Below are 14,924 nucleotides of genomic sequence, written 5' to 3' on the forward strand. Positions count from 1 at the left end.
GTCCATGCACTGGCACGGAAGAAGAATCACCCAAAGTGATCTCACCTGTCCTGGTAGTGAAGTCCTTGAACCAATCTCGATGGGGTGTCATGTGAGCAGTAGCACTGCTATCCACAATCCACGACCGCAACTGAGAAGTCACAAGAGCAAGTACACGACGAGTACCTGCTAATAGAAGAATACCATCATCCTTCTTGGTCTGAGACACCGCTGTAGAGGAAGAGTTCTTTGCCCGCTGCTGCATGTGACATTGGGGCGATTTATGACCCTTCTTGCCACAATAATGACACTCAATGTCCCTTGTTTTTGGAAGATCTGCTTTTGTCTTTGTCTTTATCCTTGTCGTTATCCTTGGAGTTCTTATTAGAACCCCCTTTCCCTTTCTTCTGTTGATTCTTCCCTTTATCTCGTGTAGCCAAAGCTCCATCAGAGCCACCAGAGGTGCCATTCCGCTCCTCAAAGCGAGACTCAATCTGTATAATGGAGGGGAGAACTTCCTCCCAAGTAACTCGAACAGGACGAGGAGAAGAAACAAGAGACTGAAAATAAGCATCAGAAATATGCACAATCTCGGAAGGAGTGTCCACCACAGGTACCAAGGTTGCCGCCAAAGCTAGAACCACCACAAGACCCCCTCTGCAAAAGGGAATGTCCACTGGAGAGGAAAACGCAGCCAAAGAGGGGCTGCAGTCCTGAAAATACAAGCCGACTGGTTCCAGAAATCAAGTAGAGAAAAACGCTAATAAGAAAGTACCTTCAGGCTGTGCGCGATGAAGCCAAAGTGAAGGGAAAGCAATCAGCAGCAACTGTCCAGAAAACGGAGCATCCAGAGGTCTACAAATCTGAGAAAAAAACGCAGAGGTGAAGGGGCTGTACATAGGGCACAATTTGGGGCAGCAGAGAGAATCGCTGAACCAGGAGTGATGATACCATGAATGAGTGCACAGAGCGGAAGCAAATAAGCACTAGAGTGTGCTGAGTAGAGAGTGCATGAGAGAGAGAGAGAGAGAGAGATATGGAGCAACTATGCTAAATATACTGAAGTGATATAGTCCCAAGCAAGAGACAGAAAGTGTCTCATATGTGAGGGAGCAAAAGAAAGACTAGGCAAGATGAAAAAGTGAGAGGCCAGCCCACTTGTTTATAGGTAAGAGGCCGATTGGACACAGTGAAGTGGCCGACTAGGAAAATACATCCAGCTTGGGAAAAATCCCCCCCCCCCCCCAAAAAAAAAAAAGAAGGGGTGGCTAGCCTACAATCAAGGGCCATGAAAAGGGACCAAAAGGGACACCAAATATGGGCAGAAACTAGGGATGAATGTGCTAACAGTACGAACTGGTAGCAGAAAAGATGGAACAATTGGAAAGCCACGTAGTGGAAGACCTAAAGGAGGTGTGGGGTGAGTATCTGAAGAAGCTGAGAGTGGCAATGCAAGCCCCCACACCTACCTGCATGTCATGTGCACCCATGCACAGTGGTACACGGTGACACATTGGCTCATCAATAGTGCAAGAAACATGTACAGAAGTAATACCTTGATAGGAGATTTTGTCGTATGTCGTGACCCCATTGTGAGCCCCTGTCCGGGACATGTCAGGCACGAGCTATGTAGGTCATTCCTCCAGCCAGTCAGGTTAGTCCTCTTAACCCACTTTGGAGAATTCAGCAAGTAGTCCTCATGTAGGTACATTTAGATGTCAGCCTTAGGAGTAGAATGCATTAGAAGCATATCAGTTGCATCCATATAGTAGGGGCCAGCCCTAAGGCCAGCCCCAAGGCCAACCCATAGAGGGTAAGCCTTGCTATGGGTGAAAATCACCATCAGCCAGCATAGTATAGTTTGATGCACTACAGTCACGACGGCATTCCAACAATTGGCCCACTAGATGGAGTTCGCGCATCAAAGAGTTTCTCTCGGTGGATTGGATTTTAGCTCTTCCTGAAGTAGGTCTGAACTAGTGTAATATATTACATCATATTAATGTTGATATTTAAATGCTGAGACAAAATATTGTTATCAGATTCATAAATGACATGCATACATTCTTATTTCATATTGGAATGTACAACGAAACGTTCAATCATTTTGTAATAAGAAAAAATTGAGAGTTCGTGCAAAAAAATATAATATGTGACTGCTCTTTCTCTCCCTTTTCTATATAAAAACTATTTTTATACTTTTCTACATCAAAATACTAGACTTGAAAAACTCATAACAGGCTTCTCGGCATCAAAACAATTAAGGCAAGCTGACAATTCTTCGCTTATTTGCTTTGTCTCATGCATTTTGATTTGCAGTTAGTTGGTTGCTTGCTGATGCTAATGCTTGTCTTTTTTGCTTACATCAGTTGCTTGAACCATGCTTCAATAGTAAGCTTCCTGATATAGGGAAGTCCTTATGCACTCTCTTGAAGATGGTTTTTGATGCCTTTCCTGTGGAGGCAGCAAATGTACCCCAAGATGTCGTGCCATTGCACAAAAAAGTTGAAGAACTCATCCAAAAACACTTGACTACTGTAACCAACATACAGCCTAGTCTAGAGACTAGCTCTGCTAATGCAGTGATTGGGTTTACATGGTCTGTCATAAAGACCCTCACAGAGGGACAGAAAAAGTACATAGATTGGTTCTTACCTGCGTTGCTTCGGGTGGTGCAGCGTCTCATAAAAGAGATGTTTTCTGCATCAACATTACTTTCCAGACAAGTAAGATTGTTTGTTTTTTCTTTCCAGATTTCCCAAATCTCTGGGTTTCAACTATTTACTGCAGCAAGTTTTGGTACTAGAATACATTCTATGCCACATTTTTTACAGGATCACAGGTCTGAGCAAGATGCAGCTGCAAATGCTGCTCGGCTGATGGCAGAGTTGGGATCTGTAACCACAAACTTAAAAGCTTTGCTCAAGCTTGTAAGTGGTCGGGCACTGTTCTTGCCTGACTACAAACGGTTATTTTGGCAATCACTGCAGGCCATACTTGTTGAAAAGGGCACAGATGCAAGTGTTCTTCTCACGATAATTGATATTATCAAGGATTGGATAGAGAATGACTTTAAGGGTTCTGGTTCTGGCACTTCAACGGGGCTTAATGTCAAGGATGTCATCACATTTCTTCAGAAGTTGTCACAGGTGGACAAGCAAAACATGAGTGCTTCTGTCCTGGAAGAATGGGAAGGGAAATATCTAAAGCTACTCTATCGCTTATGCTCTGACACAACCAAGTTAGTAGCTTTTCACTCCTATATTGGTTTTGTCAGCCTTCCTTTGTAAAAGGAATTCCTTAGTGATATATTGGAATTTTCGCCAACTACCAAACAATTTCAGAAATTCCACGGAAAATTTATTTAGCATCTTCCTCTTCCCTCCCTTTTTTTCTCTTCTTTCTACTCTTATAAATTTTCTACTCTTCGAATAAGTAATGTCGAAATTCACACTTTCAAAGATCTTTTCACTCATCTCCTCCCTCTCTCTCTCCCCCCAACCAACAAAGATGGCCCTTTATAGAGTAATTTTTCTTCACCTTTGAAGGAGGATTCCATTAGGTTTTTTCATGTGTTCATTCAATGATACTTATCTCATTATTTGAGTTTCAGGTATCCTTTGACGACAAGACAGGAAATATTTCAAAATGTGGAATGGCAATATATGCTGGGTCTGAGGGCAAGAGATCCTGAGATGCGGCAGAAGTTCTTTACTCTTTACCATGAATCCATTGGAAAAACCCTTTTTCAAAGACTTCAGTATATAATTCTACAACAAGACTGGGAGGCTCTTAGTGACGTTTTCTGGCTCAAGCAAGGACTGGATCTCCTTCTAGCTATACTGGTAGAGCAGGAACCCATAACTCTTGCTCCAAATTCAGCTCAGGTTCCCCCTCTCATGGCATCTGGAAGTGTTCCAGAACGAGCTGGAATACAGCAGGCGATCGCCGATGCACCTGATGAGAGTGACGCCTCACCGCTCACTTTTGTAACAGCAGCCAATAAACATGCGCGGTTTCTAAATGACATGAGCAAGCTGCAGGTATGACCTTTATCCTTCTGGTTGAACATCTCAATGTTTTTTACTTCTTTGAGTTTTATTTTAACTCAAAAAGCTGTGTTGAGAAATTAATCTATGCTCACTCCTTCCTCAGGTAGCTGACCTAGTGATTCCTCTTAGAGAATTAGCACATACAGATGCCAATGTAGCATATCATATGTGGGTGCTTGTTTTCCCGATAGCCTGGGCCACATTGCAAAAAGAAGAGCAAGTAACCCTGGCAAAACCTATGATAACTCTTTTCTCAAAAGAATATCATGGTAAACAGCAGGGTAAAAGACCCAATGTTGTTCAGGCATTGCTGGAGGGTTTGTCTCTAAGCCAACCACAGCCCAAAATCCCGAGTGAGCTGATCAAATTTTTGGGGAAAACATATAATGCATGGCACATCGCGATTTCTCTGTTGGAGAGTCATGTAATATTGTTCCCTCAGGAAACTCGGTGTTTTGATGCACTGGCTGAGCTGTATCGCTCCATCAATGAAGAGGATGTGCGTTTTGGGCTCTGGAAGAGACGACCGATTACACTAGAAACAAGGTCAGGACTTTCTCTTGTGCAACATGGCTTTTGGCAACGTGCACAAGATGTTTTTTATCAAGCCATGAGTAAAGCAACACAAGGTGGCTACAATAATGTGTCAAAGGCTGAGATGTGTTTGTGGGAAGAGCAATGGATTGGCTGTGCAAAACAACTCAGCCAGTGGGATATTCTTGCTGAATTTGGAAAGAATGTGGAAAACTATGAAATTTTACTGGATTGTCTTTGGAAGATTCCTGATTGGACAACACTGAAGGATACAGTACTTGCAAAGGCACAGGTAGAAGAGTCCCCAAAGTTGAGGATACTGGAAGCATACGTTGCTCTGCATCTATGTAATCTTAATGACGCTGACAAAAGGGTGAGCCAAGGGGTTGATCTTGCATTACATCAGTGGTGGCAGTTTCCTGAGATGGTGGTGCAGTCACATTTTCCCTTGCTGCAACAATTTCAGCAACTGGTTGAGCTGCAAGAGTCTGAAAGAGTGCTTCTTGAGATCTCAAATGGAAACAAACAACTGGCTGGGCCTGCACAGCTTGCAGGGGTGCAAACTCCAGCTGGTGCGTATGTGGAGTTGAAGGAGATTCTGGAGACTTGGAGATCAAGGACACCTAATGAATGGGATGACTTGACAGTTTGGTATGATCTACTGCAATGGCGTAATCACATGTATAATACAGTAATAAATGCATTCAAAGATTTCTCAGGAACAAACCCCCAGCTTCACCAGCTAGGATACCGTGACAAGGCCTGGAGTGTGAATAAGCTAGCTTACGTTGCACGGAAGCAAGGTCTACATGATGTTTGTGTCACTGTGCTGAACAAGATGTATGGTTACTTGACGATGGAAGTCCAGGTAATACAAGCCTTTTGAGTCAGTGCTGCATTTTAATCAGGTTTGCTTGCCAAATTATGTTTTTTTTTTAAAAATGCTTCCTACTGTAAACTACATTTTTGCATTTAGGCTGGTGTTATTCCCTTTTATTTGTCTAGTGCATAGTGCTGTGCTCTCAAAAACTCCTGCACTTTTAGTGAAGGTGCAACTGGTGGTTCTGTACGTGTTTTTTTGGGGGGGGGGTCTCTCTGTCATTTCCATCAAGCTGTTGTGCCATGAATTACGTTCATTGCATCTATGTTTCAGTGAGTTTTTTTATTTAAAAAACAGGAAGCATTTGTGAAGATCAGAGAGCAAGCAAAGGCTCATTTGGAAATGAGGGGGGAGCTGATATCAGGATTGAATCTGCTAAATGCAACAAAACTTGACTACTTTTTGCCTCAACATAACACAGAAATCTTTCGTCTGAAGGGCGAGTTTATGCAGAAAATGGGTGATAGTGATGCTGCCAATAATGCATTCTCCAAGGCAATCTCTATTTATAAGCACCTACCAAAAGGATGGATCAGTTGGGGGAACTATTGTGATCAGGTACAAATTTAAAACCCTCATGTATGCATGCGTGCGTGTTTTTTTTTGTGTGTGTGATTATTCAAATCGTCTTAACAAGAAAAAGCATTAAGAACCTTGTTAAAAAGCTATGTGCGCTATAAAAGCCACCTGCAATAAAGCAAATGCAGGTATATATTTGTGATATGCAAGAGTGCAATTAGGTTATGGTAGCGCGCCTTTTAACAAAGAGGTTAGGGTGCAAATCCTGCTTGTCACTTTTGTAAGGAGGTTGGGTCTTTTTGTAAGAAAGAAACTTTGACTCAGCTATGCACTTGGAAACTAATTGCCTTGCCGCACTAATTAACTGGCAGAATAACACACACACACACACACACATACGTACATTTATTTATTTATACATCCATCCATAGACGTATATATGTCTAATAAATTTATATATATGTACATGTGTATGTATGTATGTACGTGTATGTATTTACACATGTATATATATGTATATATGTATGTTTATATATACACGCGCATGTGTGTGTTTGCTGCCAACCAGCTGGCTAGCAGAAAAATACATAAAATATCTTCATGTTGCCGACCAGCCGTGTAGCACTTCCAGTACCTTGCTGACCATTTCCTGCACCCACAAGATGCCTTCTGGGATCCTCCTGTGCCTTGCTCAGAGGACGGGCAGGGGGGACTCCTGCAGGAACAGTCGGAGGCGAGGATTGGGGGGGAGGGGGAGGGATAGGAGCGGCTGGGATTGATCCATTGGAGAGGGGGGGCTTGCCGGGGGCTCAGTGGGGTGAGCTGGCCTCATTGGAATTTGAGCCTTGAGGAGGATTCTTGGCAGGGTAGAGGCTGCCAAATCAAAGGGGTCGGAGGTGGGACCCTCGTAGTGACTAGAGGGGGGCCATCGTCACGGGTGGGTGCTCCAATAAATGCTCGAAATGGTTCTCTGACAGAACTGAATCCTCCTGTACTTTACCAGCTTGGCCCACGCGGTGGTGGTGCTGAGCTCTGGAAGTCGGCTAGTGGTCTTGGTGCAAGCCAACAGTTTGCCACTCTCTGGCAGCAGAGTCATCCGTGGTCCGGTCGTGGTGCTTGAGAGCCTGCCTCTCTCTCTCTACCCCCTGGTGATGATTTGAGCTAGGACCCACCACAGGGGGGCGGGGGGGGGGAGCGCTCCTGGACTGGCACCAAGGGCAAGCTCTGGCGAGGTGTCCCATTTTCCTGCAAATGAAGCATTGGCCAGGGAGGCCTGAGGACTCCACTCTCTGGAGGATGGGGCCTCCTTGGAGGCAAGGAAGGGATATGACATGAGGCACTGTCTCCGGTAAGGTAATATAGATGCGAAGGGATGGGATCCCAGCCGCCCGTGTGAGGGACGAAGCGGCAGGGGGGGGGGGGGTGGATTCCATCACTCTCCCGATAGCTCCACCAATCATTGGGAGAAGAGGAAGGTATTCCTTCCTGAGGCCTGGGAAGCAGACTGTCATGGGAAATCTCGAAACGCCAACCAGTTGGCCGGATGCGGGGTCGAAGCTGTGTTGCAACCTCGCAAACAAGGCATGTGTTGTATGCAATGCGATGGGGCTTGGTCTCAGCTGCATGACTCGAGCTGACACCGTTGGCGAGTCAGATTCCACCTGGTAGTAGCACGTAAGTATGCCAGACAAAAGAAGATGACAAATCTGCACAGCACACCACACTAAGGGCTAGAAGATGGGCTGACCCCCCCCCCCCCCCCCCCCCCTCTTTATGGTTAGATTACCAAAAAGGAGTCTGCTTCTAGATACAACCTCATGGGTGTCCAAGGATTCTCCACTGGCTAGCACCTGTCTCTTCTAGTACAATACGAAAGCAAAACAAATACATATGCAGAATGTTGTTGACAATCCTCAGCACAAGAAGGCACTTCCGGCACCAAGCACATGCAGGACAACTATGGACAGCCCATAGCACTCCCGCATCAGCCTGGAACAACCTTGTGTCTTCACCCTCCTCCTGTATGGTTCACATGACAAGTCGACCAGCCATGAAAGGCTGTTTACAGCAGTCGACCAGCCCTCAATAGCCATAGAAGGATGCGACCAGCAGCAGCACACTCGCTTGCAAGCTCTCGAACCTGTTGAGCCTCTGTTCAAACTGTAAAACCAGGCGGCCAGTAGTGGAAGACATGCAGAAGAAGTCAGCCAGCATCTCCCATGCATCTGGTCAACATTTGTCGCGATAGATAGCTGTAGTAGGCTGTCAACAGGCTGAAAACCAGTAGACCAGCCCTCATGCACACTGAAAAAGCAGGCGGCTTCCTCAAATCTGGGGTTTTTCTCAATAATAGAGGCTCCCCGCCGGAAATAGGTCACTCGTGTGCTTTTAAGGTCCAGAAGGGGGTGCCTACTTGAAGATAGCCCAAATATTGTCCAGAGCCCGTCTTTTGGCCGCCATGTGTATTAAATAAGTCTTGTCTAGTGTGTACAACTTATAAGTTGTCCGGCCACTTATAAGTGTGTGCGAACGTGCACCCATAATTATTAGTATGTGAAAACGTAAAGCTGTAAGTTGGGTTTCTGGGGATACTTACCACTTGCAAAACACATGTAGACCACCTGTCAGTCCCAAACAGGTGTGCACATACACGTCCATAGGGTGCCCAGATGTCCCCGGCCCATGGACAACACGCAAGCAGAAATCTCAAGCATTGTCTAGGCAAACAAGACAAGTCATCCAAAGGTAAAATCAAAGTCATGCACACACATGAGTGCAGCTAGACTGGAATAAACACCCATCTTCTCAGTTGTATTAGCTAAAATGTCCAGGGCTCATGATCTTTTCGGAACCTTCCCAGAACATAAACACACAAAATCTCCAGGATAGCTAGTCCCAGGGAATCACATCATGTCAGGCTCCATGAGCCATTCATGTACTGTCATGTCAGGCTCCATATTGCACACAGACACACCATGTCAGGCTCCACCACCCATACATGTATGTCATGTTAGGCTCCACATGCCACACATGAACAATAGAAAACAGGAGTTGTGAGGAAATTTGTGACATTCCCCCCGGCTTCTAAGCAGTTGACCACAACTGAAAAGCTTCCAAATAGATCTTCAGAAGCTCTGGATAATCCGCAAAATAATCCTCGTCCATCTATTTCGCATCCATAGCCGAATAGTTTTTAAACTTCACAAGATACCTGCGTACTAGCTTGCCACTTGCATGCTTATGCTCTTTATGGAAAACTATCTACTCAGGTTGCAATACCTTCTCAAGTTCATCCACTTTTGTGGTGGATCTTCCAAAGCTGGTTCCATAGGAGGTGGTCCCACATAGGGCCTCACCAAGCTGACATGAAAAGCATTATGTACTTTCCAGTGATCAGGCAATACCTATCTATAAGCCACTTCGTTTATCTTCTGCAAGATCTGGAATGGCCCGTAATACTTGTTTGAAAGCTTAGGAAACTTGCCTTCCTCGCCTGGCCGCTTCCGAAGACGTGCTTTCTCAAACTCAAGTAATACCCAATCACTGTCTTTGAAAATAACTTCTCGTGAAACCGATCCCGTCAAGTGGGAATAGACTCCGTTGGACACCCACACGCGTAATGGCACAACTTAATATCACAATTTGAAATGGACAACTTAATAACAACTGAAAATTGAAATGAAATAGATGGACACCAGCACTAGGGCCGGAACGGGCCGACCCCCCCCCCCTCAATATATGATATATTATTGGGAGTATTTAACAAATACAATGCTCCATAACTAGATGATGTCCATGTACAAAAGAATACAGTACCAACAAAAGGCTCGAACTAGATGTTCGAAGGAGAGCGACCACTTGAGTCCTCCAGTCTCTACGGTCCTGTGCCTTCACTGGACTCCGTGGAGAGCGCCCCACTGGTGTTCCAGGACCACGCACAAACAGGCGCTCTCGTACTAACGCCTGGCTCTCTCGATCTCGGCACCTTTGGACCGTGGTTTTCCAAAAGCTTGGACTACCCGGCACCGAACGGGTGTTAGCCGTAGAGAGAATCCTTTATCAGATTTACAACAAAGTTCTTTACTTAAATCTGCATTCACTTACTTGTAGCTCGCAGATGGAAGACCAATACCCGAGGTGTCTGTGTGCAGCTACTAGTGGTGGACACCAAGACACAGCAGCCTGTCGAGGAGGAGGAGGTGGAGCTGCTGTGTCTTGGTGTCCAAATACCTCATGGTAGAGACAGTGAAACCTCCAATGGTGAATTGGGCAGTGACATATGTAATGCTCCTTTGTCTCAACCTCTGTAGAGAGAGAGAGAGAAATGAAATGAAATGTTATATTAACATCTTCAAAAGGCCAAAGTGACCTATGAGACCAAAGTTACAACCATGTGACATCTGATACACTGTCAGGAAAAGAAAAGAGATAGCCCCACAATACATCAGTAGGGGGGAAGCTAATGCTACTAGTCAAAATGGGGTACATGAGTACATGGATACCTGGATACCTGAATACATGAATATGGGGGAGTACAAAAGTGACAATGAGTACAACAGTATATGGCTGGAGTCGTAATCATCCTAGGAGCTCTAGCATGGGTCTCTGCCGAGAGAGAGAGAGAGAGAGAGAGAGAGAGAGAGAGAGAGAGAGAGAGAAATGAAATGAAATGTTATATTAACGTCTTCAAAAGGCCATAATGACCTATGACACCAAAAAGTTACATCATGGTGGATCTGATACAATGTCTGGATAAAAAACCAGAAAATGAAAAATAAAGATGATACTACTGGCACCTAGAAAATGAAACTGGAACTGGAAGGTAAACAGAAACCCTTATAGGGTGTGAATATAGTGAGAGGGGGGGGGGTACGCTATGGAGGTGAGTGGAGTACAGTGAGGGGATACAATATCATGTGGGACGGGGGGGTACACTATGGAGGTGCCTCCATCTCATAATATGTGCCGCATCGTAGAAAGAACTATATTAATGTCTACAAAAGGCCAAAATGACCTGTGAGACCGAAAGGATTACATCATGTCCATGGAATACATCATTATGAGTACTAAAATGAACTGAAGGAAAATGACAAAGCTAAAATGCTAGAGCTGATCCATGTACAAAGAGCATAGGCTCACATATCATCCTAAGATATCCCGCATGGGGCGTTCCAACATGGCACTCAGAGTGGTAAAGCTGAGCCGGCGTGAGGGAGTTTTGTGATGGTGTAAAATCGGGCGTGGGTGGGGGCGTCCGGGTCAAGGTCATCGACCTCTGCATAGCTTGGTGGCTTTGTCCACTCACTCCTCTCGGTCGGGCTCCTACATCAGCATGGGGTCCACGTAGGGTGGGTGGGTCTGCCCTTGAAGCTTGAGTTTGGAAGAAATCAGTAAGAGCTCTGCGGCGCTGGTCCTCGGGTAGGTGCTGCTGGTCTGGGCGGCAATAGTGCCTCCCTGTGTCTGCGAAGCTCTAGAAGGAAGAACCCTAGGCATCTCTGATCCGGGAAGTCCATCATCTTGGAGAGTGGTCCAAACCCTTCTCGGAAGAGGCAGTGGAACCTCCCCCTGATCTCACAGTATTCTGGACATCGGCATATGCAGTGCTCTTCCGTCTCGGCCTCTGCATGACAAAGTTGACACATCCTATCTTTGGTGCAGCTGTCCTGTCCCATATCTGGCTGTCTCCACTCTCAACTGGTGGGATGAGGTGTGGATTTGGCCAATCGCGCATCTCACTCCAAATGACAAATGTGTGTCCATGGGCGTGTGATAAAGCTGTCCTCCGTCAAGTGAAGAAGATGATCTCTGTAGAAGGCCGTCCCCTGGGGCTGAGTGGGTGAACGCCAGGTCCTCTGAGTATCCAATCTAACAGTGTCCTTCCTAATGACCCTGTTCAGCTCTGTGCGGCTGAGATCAAAGGAAGGTGCCTCTAAGCTGTACTAAAAAGGGGGGAGTGCTTCCATCTGCATGCCATGTAAAAGAGAAAGACACACATATTCATAACACATAACAGGTGTTAGGGTTTAAACTTGTGCCCCCTGCTGGGCAGGGGCTCACGGACAAATTTGAAATGCCTTAATAGGCAAAAATATCCATGTATATACATATATTTGACAAAATTTCGTGTTATGCTTACCCCCCACACTGCATATCTTTTAACAGGTTTATCAAGAAACAGGGGAAGAGCTTTGGCTGGAGTATGCTGTTAGTTGTCTTTTGCAAGCTATCAAATACGGCATTTCAAATGCTAGAAGCCATCTGGCAAGAGTACTCTATCTGCTGAGCTTCGACAATCAAAACAAGACTGTAGGTAAAGCTTTTGATAAGTATGGAGAGCAAGTACCCTATTGGGTGTGGTTATCATGGATCCCACAACTTTTGCTGTCCCTTCAGAGGCCTGAAGCACCTCACTGCAAGACAGTTCTTCTGAAGCTTGCTACAGTGTACCCACAGGTCCTTCAATCTCTCAACTTGATGATGCTATCCTTGTATCATTCATGCAATACAAGCAATTTTGTCTTACATTTTCTGCTTAAACATTTTGTTGCAGGCCTTATACTGCTGGTTACGGACATATCTTTTAGAACGCCGCGATGTTGCTACTAAAGCGGAACTTGCAAGGGGACCTACAGCTCAAGGGAGGGCCCAAGCTGCCACTATGTCTGGCGGTAGTAATGCTACAAGTACATCAGATAGCACTGCTATAACTTCTAATAATAATTCTCAAGAGATGGCTATCAATAATGCAAATGGACAGGCAGGTCCTCATGCCATAGCACATGAAGGTGCAGCAAACACAACACAAGATGGGGAGAGGACCACGGTTGGTGATGCTTCAGGTTCTGAGGCTCTAGCTGGTGGAGGAGACCAGGCTTCAGGACGTAGGAACATGGGTTCAGGATGGCCTGGTTCAGCTGTTACTGCCTTTGAAGCTGCTAAGGATATAATGGAAGTGCTGAGGACGAAGCATCCAAATTTAGCTGGCGAATTAGAGGTAGCTAAAATGCATGATTAACATTCATCTGCATGCTCTTTATGATTAAATTTGGTTTAAGGTTATATCAATTCTGTCTTCCTATTCCAGCACATGAGAATTTGATGTTTTCAAGTTTTTAGAAGCCCTAACAGGCGTGTCTGCTTTACAGGTGATGCTGACTGAAATAGGAGCAAGGTTTGTTCCTCTACCGGAGGAGCGGCTTTTGGCAGTGGTTCATGCTTTGTTGCATCGCTGCTACAAATACCCAACAGCTACAACTGCTGAGGTTCCCCAGTCTCTAAAGAAGGAGCTTGCAGGCGTATGCCGTGCTTGTTTTTCAACTGACACCGTCACAAAACATCAAGATTTTGTCCAGGAGTACAAGAAGGACTTTGAGAGAGATCTTGATCCTGAAAGCACTGGGACATTTCCTGCAACTCTTGCAGAGCTAACTGAGCGACTGAAGCACTGGAAAGGAGTTTTGCAAGGGAATGTGGAAGACCGTCTACCTGCTGTTTTAAAGCTGGAGGAAGAAAGTGTGCAGCTACGTGAGTTTCATGTGCTTGATATTGAAGTACCAGGACAGTACTTCAACGATCAGGTGTGTTGTCTGTGGTTTATCATAATGCATCCAAACACACAGGCTGGCTTGCTTTTCCTAGTGCATCACTGGCATGCTTGCACCAAGAGTGGCATTTGTTTTGTTTGTGGCTTTCTTGTTTTTTTGGGGAAGTAATTATTGTATTATATTTTTTGCATCATCACTTTAGTCATCTCACAGCGCAGTACATCAACATCCTGGTTACATCACAGCATTGCTGGTTACACCCAGTACACAGGACTCAAGATAGTAAACAAAAATAATAACAGCCCAGAAGAGGGGCTGATTGTTATCCTTGCCCCAAGCCATAAATAGCTTCCTCTTCTCTAAAGGAGTATCATCCAGTTGCAAGGGAGAGCATTCACTTGAGGTGATTTTTGCGGGGCTGATTCTCCTTCTTTGGCTTACTGGGGCACTGTCCAGCCATATGTGCTTTTTCTCCCTTCTTTGTACGACTTCCCAATTGTCGCCAATGAGGTGATAGCTCAAGTGGTGAAGGTGTTTGCCTAGGACCAAGAGGTCCTAGGTTCAAAACCCCCCTTGGTGCTTCCTTGGCGGCATCGCCTATGGGCAGTGAAAAATCAGTTAACTACTGGGAGTATCTTGGGCCTAAGGCCAGTTTTGGGGGGGGCGGGTGGGGGGGGTGGGTCGGGCTTCCCAATTGTCCAAGGCATGTGCAATCCTTCTGCTTCTATGGTTGTATCTTTGAGCTGCTTCCAAGGTGTTCGGTTTTGTCATCTTGACCGCCCGTTGAAGCGTTGGATGCAATCCATGGATAAACTTTCTCATCTCCATGTTTGAGGGAATTTTCCTTGAGGAATGTGAATTGGAGAGAGGTTGCAACAAACTTATTGATATGGTTCTGCATCAATTCATCCCATTCCTCTGCACATTAGCTTCAAAGGATGAAGCTTATTGAACATCTCCTTGAAGTCCTTCCATGTCTTCAGTTCTTTCTCTTTATGGACAATCACCTTTTGTAGGCAAGCCTTATCAGTGAGCCCAAAGAAAGGACCGATATTCATCCTTTGGGGCATGGATACTACCAGGTTGAGTTTGATTCGCGTGCTGTATTGGACAGAGTCATGCAGCTGAGCCCCGCCACCATAGTAACATGCGACGGGGACCGGGGAACGGGGACGGGGACGGCAAAAGGCAGGGAACGGGGATGGGGGGATGGGGACGGCATATGGAATATGCAATTTATTGACTACAAAGCACACTAAATAAAATAACATTTATGTTTTTACACTTTCAACATTCAAGGCATCATTTTAAATGTGCAATACGTGGCGCAAACACCGAACATGCGCTAATAAGACTTAAGTACACCGACAAAGTTCAAACCAATATATAAGCATGGAATGACGATCACTATCAAAT

General features: G+C 45.4%; 1 protein-coding gene across 1 annotated transcript in view; it reads left to right on the forward strand.

The window, feature by feature from the left end:
• LOC147627625 (uncharacterized) overlaps window positions 1-14,924 on the forward strand; it is a 122,904-nt gene that overhangs the window by 92,994 nt on the left and 14,986 nt on the right. The window contains exons 24-31 of the mRNA XM_086814536.1: window positions 2,349-2,705; window positions 2,814-3,220; window positions 3,593-4,022; window positions 4,135-5,433; window positions 5,743-6,003; window positions 12,127-12,417; window positions 12,515-12,958; window positions 13,110-13,541. Coding sequence (XP_086670662.1) covers window positions 2,349-2,705; window positions 2,814-3,220; window positions 3,593-4,022; window positions 4,135-5,433; window positions 5,743-6,003; window positions 12,127-12,417; window positions 12,515-12,958; window positions 13,110-13,541 — 3,921 coding nt within the window. The remainder of the gene's footprint in view (window positions 1-2,348; window positions 2,706-2,813; window positions 3,221-3,592; window positions 4,023-4,134; window positions 5,434-5,742; window positions 6,004-12,126; window positions 12,418-12,514; window positions 12,959-13,109; window positions 13,542-14,924) is intronic.

Source organism: Cibotium barometz, chromosome 20 (assembly GCF_041138505.1).
Source record: "Cibotium barometz isolate CiBa-2024 chromosome 20, ASM4113850v1, whole genome shotgun sequence".
NCBI classification, from domain to species: domain Eukaryota; kingdom Viridiplantae; phylum Streptophyta; class Polypodiopsida; order Cyatheales; family Cibotiaceae; genus Cibotium; species Cibotium barometz.